This window comes from Gossypium hirsutum, chromosome A10, assembly GCF_007990345.1.
Source record: "Gossypium hirsutum isolate 1008001.06 chromosome A10, Gossypium_hirsutum_v2.1, whole genome shotgun sequence".
Lineage (NCBI taxonomy): Eukaryota > Viridiplantae > Streptophyta > Magnoliopsida > Malvales > Malvaceae > Gossypium > Gossypium hirsutum.
The window spans coordinates 80,912,409-80,931,692 of record NC_053433.1 but is presented as its reverse complement, the minus strand read 5'-3'; the positions used below and the strand labels follow the sequence as shown (position 1 = coordinate 80,931,692).

The 19,284-nt window shown below is 33.5% G+C and overlaps 1 protein-coding gene across 1 annotated transcript; it reads right to left on the bottom strand.

The window, feature by feature from the left end:
- Nucleotides 1-1,041: 1,041 nt before the first annotated feature.
- On the bottom strand, nucleotides 1,042-16,171 carry LOC107944742 (anaphase-promoting complex subunit 1). Its single transcript, XM_041078559.1, has 8 exons — nucleotides 16,147-16,171; nucleotides 15,874-16,041; nucleotides 2,943-3,024; nucleotides 2,546-2,572; nucleotides 2,380-2,401; nucleotides 2,145-2,228; nucleotides 1,600-1,692; nucleotides 1,042-1,479 (listed from the first exon to the last, which is right to left on the bottom strand). Exons 1-8 carry the CDS (start codon nucleotides 16,169-16,171, stop codon nucleotides 1,375-1,377), a joined length of 606 nt encoding a protein of 201 aa, XP_040934493.1. The 3' UTR covers nucleotides 1,042-1,374.
- Nucleotides 16,172-19,284: the final 3,113 nt, after the last annotated feature.

Here is a 19,284-nt window from a genome sequence, read left to right as displayed (position 1 = left end):
ATTACCCACAAACCCAAAATCGTTTGAATCCGAAAATCCTACCGAACCCTCCATATCATTAACACCCACCTCAGCCTTCTGCCCTTTCACACTCATATCACCTCTAACCGACACAACTGCACTCTCCTCAGCTCGAAACGGGATCGGTAACAATAATTCTATTTAGTTTTGCTAGATGTTCGGTGTGGAATGATTTTAGTTTTTGTATGAAATAAAACTAATAATTCTATAATCAAGAGATAGAAGTTATCAATAATCCACTTGATGATGTAAATTAATTAATTATTATGAATCTTCTTTTTAAGTATATAACCATTGAACTGTGGTGCTAACATGCTGACAACATTTATTTATTTATTCCAAACACTTCTTTGTTTCTTCCAAACACAATGAAATGCATAGAAAGTGAAATCATGACCATGGTTTTAAAATAGATAAGACTATTTTTAGAGAACACTCCATGGAGAAAAAAAAAAAAAAAGAGTGCATAGCAATGAAATACTTACACCTTATCAAAGAGATAAGCCTTTCCATGCCCGCAGTGGAAAGACTGAAACACAGGTTAAGGATGGGGTTAGTATGACTCTATGATGCTGAACAACACAAGATGTAATTCAGATAACAATGAGAAGCATGGCCATGATGAGCTATGAAGATAATGACAAATGACAACAGGGGAAGCAAGCATGCGTAAACCACATAATATATTAGCACAACAACTGAGCAAGAGAAAAAGAAAATTAAAGAACATAAATGGCAACATACAGTCTCAAATTTTACGAGGTACTTTTAACTGTATATTCATAAATAAATAAAAAAATAAATAAAAACAGCCAACATAAGCAATTTTCAAAGAATAAATTCATGAAGAAACAGGAACTTTTGGCCCACTGTAAAACTGGTATTGTACTTCCAAAAGATATCATATAAACCTGAAGTGGGGCCAATCTTAACCCGGCAGCAACAGCATTGTGGAACTCAGGCCATGACTTGAGTTCTTGAATGTTCCTTATGCTTGGATCAAGATAACCTATCAGCACAACAATTGTAGAAAATAAATACAAAAAGGAAAAAAAAAACTGAAATGATGCAAAGGAGATAAATGGGAGAATGTTTAAAAGAAAGAACAGTAAGGAGAAGAACAGAATTACAAATGGTTTCTGTGGCTAAACACAGAATTCTTAACCCAAGCTTCCTACAGTTTAAAAAAATAGGCAATAAATCTTGAAAACATAGAGCAAGGATTATACGCCATATATAATAATATTTTGCTGAAAGCTTTCTAGTTCAAACTTTCCATAAATGATAATACAGTTGCTCACTCACGGGGAAACTTGACAGTATATATGATATCACCCAAAGAACAAATGCATGTTAAAAAGAAAAAAGAAATAGCAAAAGAATTATTGCTGGACCTACAGTTGCATTTTGTTGGGCTGGCAACCGCCCTGCTAAAACAAGCTTTGGTACAGTAAAGGCCAGCATAAAGTGGCAAGAGATTCCATCAGGAAAAAAGTGGCATGCATCTTAAGGTAATCAATCTCATAAGAAAACAATCAATTGATGAAAATAAATGTAAAACTCCAAAAGAGTGAGTACCTCTGTTAATAGAGTATATATGGTTGCTAAAGTAAATGCCCCACGGCCAAGAGGAAGAGCAGTAGTCCTTTGTGCAAGCTGCCACAGTTGAGCCTGAACAAACAAAACAACATTAATGTATGCAATCTGCGTTGAGTTATGTGCAGAGCAAACTATAATCATCATGTTATTACTCTTCTAAAATGACAGCTAACATGTCAGATAGAAGAGACTACCAAACTAAATGAATCTCATCATGTAAGTTGTTTGCATATCCTGTCAGATATTCATGTTAAAATCTCAAGGGTATTTTGCAAGCCCTCAAACATTATCACTATCTCCTTGTAAAGAAACTATCAAGGGCATTATCAAAGGAAGGAGGAAATTGTAGGCTAATGCATCCAGTGTGTTTTAAGAATATTGATCTAAGCATATATAGATATACATGTGGTACCATATATTGTCAGACCAATTTATTAGAAAATGATTACAACTTAAGCTACAATGTGCAAGAGGGAAAAGAGGTGACTATACAGCATTCAAATCAAGCAACAAAAGAAGCATACCTGTTGAAGATCCTGATCAGAGGCACTTGGATTGGCTGATGTTTGGATAGCCACAGGTCTTGCAGAGCATAGAAGGCGCCTAACCTAGTACCAGTGACAATAGCAAGTAGGAAAAGACAAGGAATTTCAACAACCATATTCCATTTTCCAAAATAATTAAAAATATACATAAACATGCAACAAAAATTATAAACAACAGAAGGAACACTATAAATTCTTGAAGTCATTTCCATACAGAATCAATATAAATTCTCAAGCTATGAACAAGTACTTAGAGCTTGCTCAGTATCCGCTGGATTGATGCCGATACAACTCAATTTGAAAATCCAAATTTTATTTTGCAGGAAACGAACCCAGCACTTCAAATCTAATCTTCACTTCAAATCCATGAAAAAGCCGACTGAGAATTAGAAGCCGCCACCAAAATCCTGCAAACCAATTGAAACCAGAAATATTAATCATGATAAGCAACAGAAAAAGACAAATCCGATGCCCGATATCTAACCAAAATATAATATCTTGGAACTGAGAGGATCTCCAAAGGCTGAAAAGAAATTAAAAATCTCAGATTAAGTGGCACAACTTCAAAGTTTAAACCCCGCACTAAGGAAGCTAAAAAAATAGACCAGAAGTTAAGTCTTGGAGACATCATCTATATACCAAAAATGAAGAAACATTCAGTAAAAGTGAAACCCAGCAACCGAATGAAGAACAGAGCAGCACCAGGGATAGATCACATACATAGTTAAGCAAAAAAAAAAAAAAAAGAGAATGATTAAAAGGACATCCAATTATTACTCTTTTTCTTCCTGAACATTCATAACTGCAGAAAGAAGACTCCCAAAGGTGGGGTCAACCCGAATTTCGACCACAGGATCATCTATCACCAAGAACAAATGGAAGCCGAAGTAAAAAAATATTTAACAGACCTACCCTTTTGAGCAGAACTGAGTCTAAGATAATCAATTCAAAAACCCAAAGTTGGTTTTGACTTGAACAACTCTAACTTCAAACACAGATACAAGAGATTCTGTTTTGTTTTTGCAGGTTGTCAGTATACTAAATCTCACCTATAAGCAAATCTGAAACTAAATCTCAGAAAAGATAAGTTGGGAATCTTATAGTCATAATATGCAATCAACAAAACAACATTGTACGTAATGTTTATATGTACTTCACGAAAAGGGAAAAGAAAAAGAAGAAAAAAAATATAAGAAGAGAATCGTTCAGATCTACTAGAAACCGTTCATAACCAGAAGAAAATACATTAAGTCAAACAAAACAACATCAATGTAATAGATCAGACAGATTTAAAAACCTTAATTTTAAAGATATGAAATGTTTGAAAAGAAAACAAAGCAAAAAACAAAAAAAGAAAAGAAAAGGGGGGAAGGAGAGAGAACGTACAGATTCAGAGAAGAAGGCCATCAAGCGTCGGAAAAAAAGAAGAAGCAAAAGCCATTACAAAGAACTCAAGATCCGACGGTAGAGATTGCTGCCTCTCGTCGTCCTCAGACATTTGGTGTTGTTGGAAATGGGAAATTTGGGGGCAAATTTTCAGAATAAAAGGAAAAAGAATTAAGTACAAACTTTTACTTGGGGGATTTAGGGCACGCGAAAGAGATGAGAAGAAGAGGGAATAATCGGCGGGTAATCAAAAATTATTGGTCTTTTGCGGCGTTTTCATAAAAAAACGCCACTATAGCTTAATATTTTGCAGCATTTTTAGTAAAAACGCCACTATTGTTTAATTTTAATTTTTTTTATTTTTAACATTTTTTTATTTTTAACATTTTTTTATTTATTTTTAAATATTAAATATTGAATTTTTTAACTGAAATATGAATTAAAATATTAAATATTAAATTTTTAAGTTTTTTATTTTTTTATTTTTAAATTTTAAATTTTAAATTTTTTATTTTTTATTTTTTTATTTTTAAATTTTAAATTTTTTTGAATATTTTTATAATTTTTAAATTAACATATAAAACACAAAAGGAAACTTTAATAGAAATAAAATGGAATCGATGAATTAAAAAAATACAAAATGACGAAGCAATACAAGTATTATTCTTTTAAGTATAAATACATCAATATATTTTTATATTGAATAAATATAAATATTTATATATGCAATATAATTGTGTTAATAATTTACAAGAACTGGATCAAATTAAAGTTCATGCATGTATACAATTGCACATTAAACCATTGTTCACGTATGCTTTTGGGATTTAACCCATTTTTATATATATTTTGTAAAAATAATAATTTATATTTATCTTATTTAGATTTATATTATAAAAAAATCCAGTATACACAAGTTAAGTAGTTCACCATATTTACCCCTAAACACTAAAAATTAAACCCCAAATCTTAAACCATAAACCCTAAATCCTAGACCATAAACATATATATACTTAATATCCATAACATTGATTAGTGTTTATAGTTTTAGGGATTTATGATTAGAGATTTAAGGTTTGGGGGTTAAAGGATTATTGATTTAAGGGGTTAGGGTTTAAAGAAAGTCATAACATTGTTTTTAACAGCTTCGTAACTTAATTAAATGGAAACTTCTAATTAAATAGTTTAGTTATCAAAGTGTAACTTTTCATGATTAAGTAACTAAAATGAAATTAACTTTCCCATAGCTAAGTGAATGGTCTAGTTAATTTATATTGTTTATAAAGTCGGTTTTAGATATGATCAAAATAAATCAAATTCAAAATAAAAATAAGACCTTATTTAATCTGTTACTTTACCATAAATTCGTTAGGGATTTAGGATGTCGAATTTGGGAATGGGTGATAATACTTTAGGGATTTAGGATGAGGAAGAAGGGGGAAATAGAACTAGGGAAAAATAGGAAAAATGTTAAGTGTATCAGGTGTGGGTAAAAAATAAGACAGCTAAACAACGAAGTTTTGAACAAAATAATTTAACATTAGCAGCGTTTATAACCTAGCGCCACTAAAAATGCACCTATTGCGGCGTTTAGGGTTTTAAGGGTTATAGTTTAGTGTTTAGGGCTTTATTATTTTAAGGGTTATAGATTAGTGTTTTATGTTTTTTTTGGGGTTTAAGATTTTAGGAGTTACTTTGGTATTTAGCGGCGTTTTACCAAAAGCGCCGCTAATGCTCTGGTCTTTAGCGGCGTTTTACCAAAAGCACTGCTAATGCTCTGGTTTTTAGTGGCGTTTTACCAAAAGCGCCGCTAATGCTCTGGTCTTTAGCGGCGTTTCACCAAAAGCGCCGCTAATGCTCTGTTTTTGGCGGCGTTTTAACAAAAAACGCCGCTATTGCTCAGTTTTTAGCGGCGTTTTTGTCAAAACGCCGCTATTGCTCTGTGTTTTACAATTTTTGCGGCGTTTTTTGATAAAACGCCGCTAAAAACGCCGTTAAAGCCCTATTTTCCTATAGTGAATACTGCAGGAGCGTTCGTCAGTCCAAATGGCATAACCAAAAACTCGTAATGACCATACCGAGTCCTGAATGCCGTCTTATGGATATCCGCCTCCTTGACCCTTAACTGATGATATCCAGATCGGAGGTCGATCTTAGAAAATACAGAAGCCCCTCTAAGCTGGTCAAACAGATTGTCAATCCTTGGCAGTGGATACTTATTTTTAATCGTCAGTTTGTTCAACTGGCGATAATCAATGTACATCCGTATCGTACCATCCTTCTTTTTCACGAATAGCACCGGTGCTCCCCACGGAGACACGCTTGGCCTAATGAAGCCCCTATCCAAAAACTCTTGAATTTGTGCCTTTAGCTCTACCAACTCCTTCGGTGCCATTCTATACGGTGCGATAGACACTGGTGCTGTTCCAGGCAATAAGTCGATTCTAAACTCCACTTCTCGGTTCGGAGGCAATCCTGGAAGCTCCTTCGGAAAAACATCTTGGAACTACTTTACGGTCCTAATCTTATCCACTGTCAATCCCCCCTCTTCCGACTAACTTACAAATGCCAAATAGACCTCACAACCTTTCCGAATCCACTTTTCGGCCCTTAATGCCGACACCACATTGGACAAATAATCCCTTCGCTCACCTATCACCATAACCTCCTCATCCTTTGTGGCCCTTAACACCATTCGTTTAGCAACACAATCTAGGGTCGCCTTATGCACATTGCCTGTGACAGGGCATCATCCTCGGCACCGCGGTCATGAGACTCTACCTTTGTTACCGATGGTACTGGTGCATCCACCATCGGCATATGTCTCGAAGATGAAGATCTCGCTCGAGCACTTCCTCGGCTCCGTCAACGGCCTCTTGTACTCATATCGTATTATCTTGATTACGAATTTTTATGCATCAATTAATATTCTAGTGTTTATTACAGATGTTTTATGAATCAGACAGTAGTTCAAAGTTTGTTTTCGCAGAATCGAAGTCTAGCTACAGTTTCAGTCTCTTATCAGATTTTACTATGGTTTCAGTATCATCCTATCTAGAGTATCCTAGCAGGATTTTAGTACAGACAGATAATTCAGGAAAATATTCAGAAAAATTCAGAATACTTACAGACTTGAGCCGGAGATTCGGAATGCCACCTTCTAAAGATCTAAATTTCGAAAATCGAGTTTTTCGAATTCTTTATAAAATTTTCGCTTTCGAAAATATTTGTTTTTGTAAACCCATTCCACAGCCGAGTTGTTGCAATCTAGGCTCTGATACCACTAAATGTAGCACCCCAAACCCGGCCCAGAAGTTATGGCCGGATCTGGCATGCCACATCAAAAACGTAAAAAAAATTCCATTCTAAGTCCAGAAAATCGTACTTGATGTTCAAAAGATTAATTCATTAAAGGTTAAAGTGAATGGAAGCTGTGCACCAGGTAGGAAACCGGAAAAGAGGTGGTGAGTCTACCGGACTGCTTAAGTACCAAGCTCCCTTCGGATCTAATCTTAGACATGCATACCGCCATTGCCACACCTTAACGTCATGGATATTTCTAGGAAACCGATTTGATTAAGTCATTTTTAGGAAAAGTGATTAATTTTGGAAAATACTTTCATTGCGGAAGCTTTGCTTGTTGTCGTGTTATTTTGAAATCAATTGTTATTTTTGAAAACACGCCCTAAAGCTATCCAATTTCAACAGTTAAAATACTTATTACCTATCTTAGTAATACATATTAAAACTATCAAAAATAATTAAGCGGCCTTATTACATTTAAAAGCCCAAAAACTTCAAACGTAAATAAAAGGATGTCCAGTTCACCAGAAGAAAATCAAACTTTCAGAACGGGTGGCCACTCCGAATTCCCTCACAGCTCCAAGCCCACTATGGTTGGGGATTTCCTGCGTGGATGAAAATAAAAGGGGTGAGTTTGGGGAAACTCAGTGTGTAAGGAAAACCCATTCAAAGCCCAAGTCAGCTCAAGCCTATTGGGCATTAGCCCATTCAGGTAACAGTGGTACTGGACCAGAGCCCTTTTCAGATTACAATAAACTGGGCCTTAGCCCCTTATTCAGATAACAGTATGGCCCATAGGCCCATTTCAAAATACATGCAACATCAGTAAACATATGCAAGCCCATTTGGGGAGACTACTTAACCCACCAACCACTACATTCCACCCGTACCAGCCATACACTCCATGTGGGGAATAGCTCAACCCACCCAGCCCAACACTCCACAGTTGCAGCCTTGCTGCTCAGTTAACAGTAAATTGAGGCAAAGCCTCCAGTATGTGGACAAGCCACTTTCAGTACTTCCTCCGTCAATATCCCAATCCCATGCATCAGATAATAACAACATGGCATGCAGTAAATAACAACAGTCAAACATGCATTTAGGTCAATTTAACCCTACGGGTATTTCGGTAATTTATCTACTAGGGGTAAAACTGTAAATTTTCCACTTTTAAAGGTATTTCAGTAATTTATCTATTTTAGGGTTTTTCATGCATATTCCTACCTTTCACATACTAACAGAATCACTACCGAGGGTTCTTACCGAATTGGGCCTGTTGGCCCATCATTCCAATTTTGGCCCATTAAGCCCAAAAATATCGAGGGCACAGAAATCATGCACTTTGCAGTCCAAACATTGCAGCTTACCAAAAACATTAATCGATTTACCTCACGAGCATTCGCACACTCGCAAATTTACAAAATACCGGTTTTCGGCATTTTGGCTTTTCAACTTTTACCGATCTAGACTAAGAAAGAAGGTGTTAGTTATACACCTGTTTGCGAAGATATGCTGACGAGATCCACACACGAACTGCCTACAATTGGATTACTAACACGTTAATCTAACTATTCAAATACAAACTACGTATTAACCCCTTACAATATTCGGCCAACCACACCTACAGATCATAGTAAGCTTATAAGAAAATCAATAAGCAACTCATTAACAAATTTTTGTCAATGTTTACCACATAATCATAATTTCACTGCAAGCTGTCTTCCTGAGCAACAGTCACTAAATCATTTATAACTAGAGCTACTAAACTCCAAATCAAGTTCCGTTAATTTTCCCTGAAAATAGACTCATATATCTTATATCCATAAAATTTTCAGAATTTTTTGTTTGGCCAATCAATACCAGATTTTTCTCAAAGTTTCACATGTTTCACTGTTTGACTAATCTGACCACTCTTCATTACGAATCAAATTTCTCATTGTACAGAATTCAAAATATGTTCTCGTTTATTTCAGTTGAAACTAGACTCATTAATATTTAATTACATAATTTATGCAGCTTCTAACTCATCTCCCACAATTTATGGTGATTTTCCAAAGTCACGTTACTGCTGTTATCCCAAGCAGATTTATTACCAAATCACTCTTTCACGCATACCGTGCATGCATGTTATTTAAACATGTATATCACCAATCAATCACCACATATCTATGATTTTACTTAAGTATAATCTCTATTTCATCATTTTAAAGCACAACATGTTAGCCGATTTTTCCCTTTAGCATATAAGGCACATGCATGTTCATTTGTTTGGCTCAACTTCACCTATCTTCCATTTTTCATCAAAAGAACATGAAACAACAACCATTTCCTTCATTTTAATTCATGACCAAATGCTCACAACACAACTAAAAACCAAAATATGCTTCAAGAGTTAAGGTAGAATCGAGAAGAACTCATGAACATCAAGATAGAAGCAAACTACCATGAACTTACCTTCAATTTTCTTCCCCAAGTGACTGAACATTCAAGTGCTTTCTCCTCTCCTTTCTCTTCTCTAACTTTAGGCTATGATGAACAAAGATGGACAAAACTTTGTTCTTTTCACCCCTTTTTCTTTTAATAAAATTTCATATTTTATCCATTTAATTCTTTAATACAAAAGACATGAAATGCCCATCATGGAACATTTACCTAAACCATTATCATGAAACATTTACCTAACCCATTATCATGGAATATTTACCTAATCTATTATCATGGAACATTTACCTAACCCATTATCAATTTGTACCATGAATTATGGATATCAAGTGCTCATATTGTCTACAACAACATGATGGCTAGCCACTTCATGTAAAATGGGAGGTTTGTCATGCAAATCCTCCTATTTTGCACTCCTATTTATTTGGCCACTACAAATTAGCCTATAGCATTTTCAAACATTTTCACATAGGTCCTATTTCATAATTTCACTCTATTTTTCTTATGGAACAAAAATTAACTAAAATTACCGGGTTCTATCTTAAGATTGGGCCTTCTAGAGGCCCACTAACATAATTAAACCTATGCCAACATTCACAGAATTCCAGAAAATTGGGGCGTTACAATTATCCGATTACCTAAGGTTAGTGGACGGCATTAGCATGTATGATATATATGTTATATTAATAATTATTATGAAATGTATATTTACACATATGTTATTTTATAATAAGAAATAATAAAAGTTATAATAATAAAAAGAAAGTGGTAACATGCAAATTAAAGGTAAAAGAAAAAAGAAAGAAAAGAAGGGAAATACACAAGGCTTAGGGACTTAGGAGTTCAAGCTCAAATTGGTTAGTGTAATTTAATCCATTTTTTTTTAAATTTTTACGTTTTTGAAATCCCGATCTTAGGGTTACCCAACCCGTGTTGCAATTTGAAGTATTGTTTAGAATTTTAGATGTTACTATTGTTGTATAGGTTAAGTATTAGGGATTAAATTGATAGATTTTAAGTTAAAAGTGAAAAAGGACTAAATAGTGAAGTAATTCCTGATTTTGAGTAATAGGGACTAAATTGTGAAAAATTTAAAATTTAATGGTATAATTAAAAATAGGGAGTTAAATTTAGTTTAAAGTGAAATGAGAATGAAAATATAAAATTTAATGTGAAGATTAAAAATTAGTCTCAGTTTAAAGACTAAACTGAAATTTAAGTAAATATTGTGTAAAAATTGAAATATTCAATGTGGAATCGAATTGTGTAGTATTATTGTATTTTAATTGTTTTAATTCCGTAGCTAATGTCATATCGAAATCCTCAGCTAAAAAAAAGAAGGATAAAATCAACGTTGAATAGCTCAGAATCCACGATTTGTATTTCAATAATCTGAACTAAGTTGTAAATTATTGCATTTTGAATTATTGCAAATGGTAAGCATTGGAGGTGAGAATTATTTTGTTTTACAATTGAATTGAATTCATAGTTGATTGAATTTGATTGATTTGGTATATGTTATAAATGTATTGAGTATTTGGAAACTGAAATGAATATATGTTGAAATATGATAATGTGCAAACATGAGAATTGGATATTGGTTGTTTTTAAAGATTGAAATGAAACCCTATTAATTGTATCGGGCTGAGTTGGATATGGTTGGAATGCCATAGGATAGGAAGAGTTCACTAATTTCTTTGGCTTCGAGTCGATGAGGTACTGGGTGCCAAACTGGTGTGTTGGTTGGATCTGTGTATCCGTCCAAGTCCAAGTCGTGTTAATAAGGGTAAATAAATAATAAAGTTTTATAATTGATATTGAAATGGCATGGTATGTGAAATGGAAATGAGATAGTGAATTGAAAAATGAAAGGTGAAATATATTATGAACAAATGAAGTAAATGAGTTATGTACTTATGAATTGAATATGTAATGAATAATGTCATTGTATAAATGAAATGTGGATTGATATGTGAAAATTTATTTATATATCAAGTGATGTAAATTGAGATATTGTTAAACAAATCCAATATGATAACATGTGAAAATTAAGTATAGTATGAAATGATATGGTAATATGTATGAATTTGAAATAATGATATCTTGTAATTGTAAGCTTAGACAATGGTATGTTGTATACTTCAATTTGAATATTACTGTATCATTATGTCAATGTTCGGATTATAGAAATATCACTGAGTTTTACTCATCGTGTGGTTTTGTTTTCTTTGTGCAGATTAGGTACTTCTCTTTTGATCATAGGCTTAGCATCCAACAGTGCTCCCGATCTCAAGTGTAGTGATGTTTACTTTTTGTAAGGGCATGTACCTAAGATGTCTTAATTGATAGTTATTTTGTGAATGGATTGTAAATTGAGTTATAAGTGTAATGTTGGTTTGAAAATATAAGTATATGTTTGTGTTTGAAGCCATAATTTGGCATGTAGTTTTAAACCAATGCTTGTTAGGTGTATGTGAACTTAAGTTTGATGTTTTAGATAGTTATATGTTAGGCTAAATTGAGTGATTTTGGCATACTTAAAATCTTGATTTAAATGATGCATTGTTGATATGTTTTGATGATATAAAATGTGGTACCAATGAGGATACATTAGTTAGGCACCTAAGATGATTGTTTTGGTATGTTTTGAGTATGTTCATCGTATTTTGTGAAGGTTAAATGATTGGTTTTTGAGTTGCTTAATGCCCAAGAAAGTAGGAAATGATAAACTTGTTGTTTAAGGTATATTTTGGGTCCACACGGCCAGACACACGGGCGTGTGACTTGGCCGTGTGAGACACACGGCTTAGCGACACGGCTGTGTGTCGCTTGATGAGTGCTTAGGGTGCATTTCAGTTAGCACACGGCCTGGTACATGGACGTGTAGGGCTATTTTGAGAGTTACATGGCCTGACACATGGACGTGTGACACAGCTATGTAACCCTACTTAGTGAGTTACACGGGCTGAGACACAGTCGTTTGTCTCAAGTTCAAATGTTACACGAGCAAGGACATAGGCTGGGATACAGCTGTGTCCCTATTTCGATTGTTACACTACCTGAGACATGGGCATGCGTCTCAGTTATGTGAGGCATACGGCCGTGTGACCCCTGCTTTCAAATTTTTGTGAATTTTTCTTAGGGTTTTCAAATGAATTCAAACCAGTCTTAATTTGTTTCTAAAGTATTTTTAGGGCCTTGAGGGCCTGATTTAGGGACGATATGGGTGTGTATGAATGGTTTAGGTTCTGTTTACGATATTGAGTGAAATTAAATATAAATATTTTGATCGTACAGTAATACTCGTAACCTTAATTCGACGACAAAGAGGGGTTAAGGGTGTTACATTTAAATCAACTAAATTATGTACGAGCTATATATCGAACTCACTCCAATACCTTGAACCATTTCCACATTGGGTTTGTAGAATTAGCTGTAATTGGCTCTGCCTTTTTAAATAACACATCTTGTAAGCGTATGACAGCATTTAAAATATTGTGAAATGATCTACTAACAATTTCCCCGTACCTATTAAAGTGATGCCTGAAAACTCGATTTTTAAGGTGATGAGAAATGATATGTAAAAATTGCCACTTTCTCATCAACAAGCATGTTCCTTGATGACTTCAATCCCCCTAAAATTTGTAACATCTCACATAGTTTAAAAAAGGTAATTCCAGTCATCTTAACTTGTTCAATACATGTCTCGTCACTAACATATACAAGTCTTTTCACATAATCTAGTTTTGCATAAAAATCTAAAATATATGATCTAATCCTTAGTCTATAAGTATGTAGGCTATGGATGACACCCAATGTAACTAAGAATCAACTCGCAACTGTACACATTTGCAACCATACTATCAATGTAAGATCAATTCTTTTATGCCTCTCACTTTGTACTATTAAAGGCAGACGAACCATTATTGCAAGATATTAAAGTGTTACATATCTTCAAATCATAGTAAAATGATCGCATTTCTTCAATACTAATTTCAATAACAGTAAAACAAAATCAAAAAAATTAATTGCCAAAGAACTTACAGTGATTTAGTGAATACAAGAAGCTCAATTGTGGGTGAAGGAAGCAATCAAGCAAGCCAAAGAAGAAGAGGAAGCAATAACACACAGTAAAAGAAAAATGAACAATACATATAAAGAATCTTTGCAAAGCACAAAATAGAAATTACAACTATCTTTGCCAGTAAGAAACTTGAAATTCATTTATTTATCAAAGTTCATTCAACAAAATTGACTCTTTGTTTAGCAAATTATAATGTCTTGAACATAAATTATAGTGGTTTTAAAAGAAAAATTAATGATAAACATCTAAAGTTGAAATAAATCCACATCCAAATTGCATAATTTCTAGTTTTATAGAAGTATACATATATTATATGATTTTTTTAAAAATTCGGTATTTAATTTACCTTTTAAAAAGCTTGTATTCATCCTCACATTTTAATTAATTAAATATACACATGGTAGCCATGTACGGCGGGATTCAAACCTAGGTGCTTAAGGATGGTGGGATGCGAAGCTAATTTTAATCTTATAACCACCATAAAAGGATAGTGGCAAAAGTGTCTTTGACTAATGTGTCAAATGGCTAATTTATAATTTATATAAAAATAAATCAAATTACAAACCCTTCAAATATGCCCTATTTAGATTTAAATTGGTGAGTTTAATTTTTTTTGAAAGAACATTTAATTACTTATTTGGGTTTATTTCAAGTTTAGACTTAAAAAGTAAAATGCTTGGATATGGGCTTGGGTTTAAGTATTTTAATTATGTATATAATTTAATCATTTCAATTGTTGTTTTAAATCGAATGAAATTAATTTGGCTTATCCTTGGAATCTTAATCTCAAATACAAGACTAGAAAGATAATTTATTTTTGTCGTCCTAGAGAAATCTATCGTGGGGATATTATTTTTTTCTTCATAAAGTAAACCAATTTACATGTCACAAAGCATCCCATGCACGTGTCCATAGAGAATCAACTTTTAATCCTACTTGTAATCTTTTCAAAAAGAGGGTGGAAGTCACTATATCTCAAATTCCTAGTTATTAATGGTACAACAAGATACCTAACTAGGAGAGTTCAGGCCATTAGGTTTTACAATTTCTTACACCTCAAAATTAAGTAATTAACTTTTCACCAACATAACTAAGTTTGTTAGAGTTAGAACCAAAAACATAGAAGCTAGACTGTTAGAATACTAGCTTTTCACACACAGCAATACCAACTAAATCTAGTAAAGACACCTTAATAACTTAGCATTTTTGTTTTCATTGACCATACCATATATAAGATGGTCTAGAAATAGATCCACCTTACATATTCGAACTTTTGACATTAATTAGATGATGAAACATGATCGTGCAATGTTGCACCACATGAAGTATGAATTAGTGGATCCCAATGAACACGTTCTCCTTGAAGATCATCTATTGAGATCTCAAGCACATAGTGTGTGTGAATCCTTCAAAAGAAATCTTAGTACCTTGAGTAACAATAAGCTCCAAAGAAACAAACTATTGAGCAAATAAAGAGCAATAGAAAATAATTCAAGAGCTACTCTGATCCAAGATAGTAGATTCCACACCAGATCGAATCTATTTATCAAACTGAATTTACTCAAGAGCATCAATAATTAATAGATCAAGCTATTTTACTAATCCACGAGTAGCAAAGAAATAACTAACTACATTGACATCAGATCAAACTAAGATTAACAGAGCTAATGTATTGAAACTAGAAGTAGCACAAATGAACATATTGAAACTCATTCATCAGACTAGATCATCAAAGTGCGCCAACTAGACCCAATAATGTTCAAGAATAATAGAATTAGATTAAAATCTTCCAAACAGAGCATAAAAGGCGTAGAAAATTATCAACTAAAAATGTCACAAGATTTAGCAAATACCTTCAAATGAAGATAGATAGCCGCCCTAAAACACTCAAAGATATATCGATAAACCATCTAAATCGATCAATCACCTTAGAACAACCATAGATGTATCGTACCAAACCAACAACATAATCTAACAGCTAAATGTCATCAAAAACTTGAAAACAAACTCATAAAAAAATAGAGATTTCAACATTCTCCAGCTGATGCATAAAACAGAGTGAAAATTGGGTAAAAAAAAGAAAAAAAAATTTACCTGAATTAACTCTGTTAACATGACGAGGCTGTCCAATTGTGTTGTCTTTAGTTGAATCCTTTTTGCTAGTTCTTTCATATTGCCCCCACCATTACTGTTTTCTTGTTTGATGATCCAAAACAAGGAAAACACCCACCCATAATCACAACTTAAAATTTAAAAAAAAACCCAAAATTTAATACAAATGAATTTTTAGGCAGATAAAAAAATGGGGTAGAAAGGGTAAACTTACTGAAAGCCTGGTAGGATAAAAATTTAGATCCAGGAAGGGAAGAAGACTAACAACAGAGACTGAAATGGTGAAGTAAGCAATAACAAAAAGAGGCAAAAAAATTTTGTGGGTAAGAAAAAATGGCAGAGAGGAAAATGAAAGGAACAACAGGAAGGAGAAATATTTACCTGAAGGACGCTGGATGAAGGGGAAGAGTGCTAGAGTTGAAGGAAGCAAGGAATGATTGTCGTTTGAGTGTTTTTGAGGTGAGAATTTAGTGCGGGTAAGATAAGGTTCTTCAAGCATCGAATCAGTAATTGGAGAAGAGGGGAGGGAATAAAAATCACCAAATTTCCCTGCATAATACCAGAATGTAATACACCCGTAATAGAGTATTCCATTGAACCAAATAGTTGTTTGTGTGGGCCTGTAGAATAATCTTGTAATGTCATAGCCATTACATTGAACCAAACATGCCCTTAGCATCTTTTCTGGAAAGGATACATTTTGTTTGTAAAAACAATCATAGGTTCATGATTAGATAAAACAACCGGTAGATTGAAAACTGAGATGTTTGTGCAATTTTTAAAATAGTATTTGTTAAGAAATGCCATGTCAAGTCTTTCCTAAACAACATCATTTTGTTGCTGATTGTTTGCCCAAGTGAAATAGGAGTCCTTAAAAGGTATTTCAAAGAGGAAGTAATCATCAAGGTATTGCAGTAAATCTCAAGCTCCTTTTAAATCGTTAGAAAGATTAGAGAACTTGTCTTTGTACCAAATGACCCAATAGCAATCACCCAATACTATCCAATCTTCACTATCTTTAACAATTTTGGAGAAATCCATGAGCTGTTCCCAAACATTATGTCTTCCACACAGTTTAGGTTTCCCATAAATGTAAGAAATCTAGGTTTTTTAGTTATTGTCCTCTATGTAGCAAGAAATGATGTTTTCATTAATAGAAATGACATTGCACCTGACATTTTTACTCCAAAATAAAACTGTTCCCCCACTACTAAAGCTTTTGTGATTCGTGCCAATAAAATATTCAAATTTCTATAAGACAATAGCTTTTTAAAACTCATATATGCTCATTTACATAAATTAAACATTTCAATCTTATGCTACATACATATATATTATATATAACTCATGTACCATAAATTAAAATAACCATTATATCCAAAATACAAAATCGAAAATTTACCACTTAAAACCGATTCCATCTTGGGTAAATGCCACGTATTGAAACATAAAGAACTGTATGAACATTTCTTAGTCAAAAGTTTCAATTTGGATGCTAGATCAAGTATCGAGTCTTTAAGATCTACTAATACTTGTGCATAGAATAAAAAAATAGTACGTTGAGCGATAAAGCTCAGTTGTACTTCCATGATTCAAATTAATATAAATGAAAGCATTAACATGAAAATAATATAATCAATGTATGATCAAGTTTCAACCTTTTCAATTACCTTTTATGTACCAAATACCAAGATTATGCACAATCTTATTTTACGAACCATATGCATATTTCATATGTATGAATACGTGATATATGTAACACACCTAACCTGATTCAATTTGCTAAATTTGAATTTTAGGTATTACTACACTAGTATAGACAAAAATTTAATCTACTTATACAATTTTCAATTAATTACAAATTAACTTCAGACAAACTCGAACTAATTTACATATGTATATACAATAAGTAAATGCAACTGCAGCATGTGGTAATTTAATTACAAAAAATATCTGAATTGAGATCCTATTCTATAAAAGCCATCCCAAAATATGGATTTCTTTCATACTTTGAACATGCCACCAAACAAGCTCTGTAACACCCCTCTCCCCTATTTAATGCCAGAATAGGGTTACGGAGCATTACCAGACTTCTAAAACATTTAAACATTCAATTCACATAAAATTTCACATTTCATGAAAACATTATTCAACCTCAATCACAATGTCCCTATAACGAGCTTGTGAGGCCTTAAACATGCTTTGGGAGTGGTTTGGGACTAAATTGATAACTTAGGAAACGTTTTGAACACTTAAGAAATTTTCTCAAAAAGAGGCGTGTGGCCTGGCCGTGTGTCTCACACGACCAACACACACACTCATGTGGCCAGCTCGTGTGCCCTAAAAATGGTCATACACGTCCGTGCGCTAGGCCGTGTGCTAGACCGTGCCAAACCTATAGTGTATACTGACTTATGCCACATGGCCAAGTCACACGCCCGTGTGTGAGGCCGTATGGAGCATACTGACTTGATTTCTAATTCAACACCAGGGGATACACGACTATGTAACATAACCGTGTGTCACACACGGCTGAGACACACGCTCGTGTCTCTGCCTGTGTGGACAAAAATAGGCTATTTACCAAGTCATTTTGCCACCCCAAATTTGGCACACATCTACATCAAACCAAATGCACAATTTAAAGCATTTATAAACAACCAAAATAACCACAATCAGGAATAAAATGTATACAATTTCAATGACAACATTTATCATGCTTATAATACCATATTCTTGCCTATTCAATTATACCAATTCACATTTCCAAAGCATTCATACGTATCATTTCAACTAAGCATTTCTTAGCCTAAAACCACAAGCATACAAATCTGAAATTCAACCATTAGCTATTCAAACTAATAATCCACAATCAACCCTTCACCAAGCAATATAAACCACATCACAAAATGGCATTAGCACACACATATATATACATCACCAACTAAGCCAAATAGGTCAACTTACATGGCCATAAATAACATTATGTACATAATATTTATAAGCCAACACAAATGGCCAAATTTATAAAAATACATATACCAAAATGACTCAAAGTTCCTATACATGTCATATACCTAAAATACCAAAGTTCGTAGGTGCCAAGTGATAGGTGGATAGTGTGAAGCGATCTCAGACAATTCCCGAATCCGAGCTAGCTTGATAACACTATAAAAAATGGGAAAAATAAACAAAGTAAACTATAAAGCTTAGTAAGCTCGTATATCATAAACTTAATTCAATCTCAAGATTATAAATAAACAATTTGACTACATCAACATTTAGCATATATTAGCTAACAAACCTTTTGTATACACAATTATGATATTAATATCATTCTTCACAAGTTTCTTCGAACTAAAGCTTATACATGTCACGTACATACCTGTACTGTCTCATATCATTCTCATACTCAATCACATCTTTCGTTTACCCGTTGAACCATTTGGAATAGAAGTCGGATACTCAAGAGTCTCACACACTAAGTACCTATATCATGGCCCGAAGCCAAATCAGTCGATATTCATGACCTGAAGCCAAATCAGTATAACTCGCACCCGAAGTACTAATATCATGGCCCGAAGCCAACTCAATGTATCCTCTAATGACATGTCACTAGTATCCTAAACTATTCCTAATGTTCAACCAGGATTTCGAATGTCGAATCATCGTCGAATCACTATCGATCATATCTATAGTCTCGTATTGAAAATTTATGCAATATCAAAGCATATGAAATACATTTATATCAAAACTTATAACATACGAACTTACTTCAGATGTGAAAACGAT

Bases quoted from the DNA above. Each gene is read 5' to 3' on its own strand.
- LOC107944742 (XM_041078559.1), bottom strand. From the start codon at position 16,171: ATGCTAAGGGCATGTTTGGTTCAAT. The intron at 2,229-2,379 runs GTATGGAAATGA...CACTGGTACTAG, and splicing joins TGAGAATTTATATTGATTCT to GTTAGGCGCCTTCTATGCTC. The intron at 1,693-2,144 runs GTATGCTTCTTT...TTGTTTGTTCAG, and splicing joins CTGATCAGGATCTTCAACAG to GCTCAACTGTGGCAGCTTGC.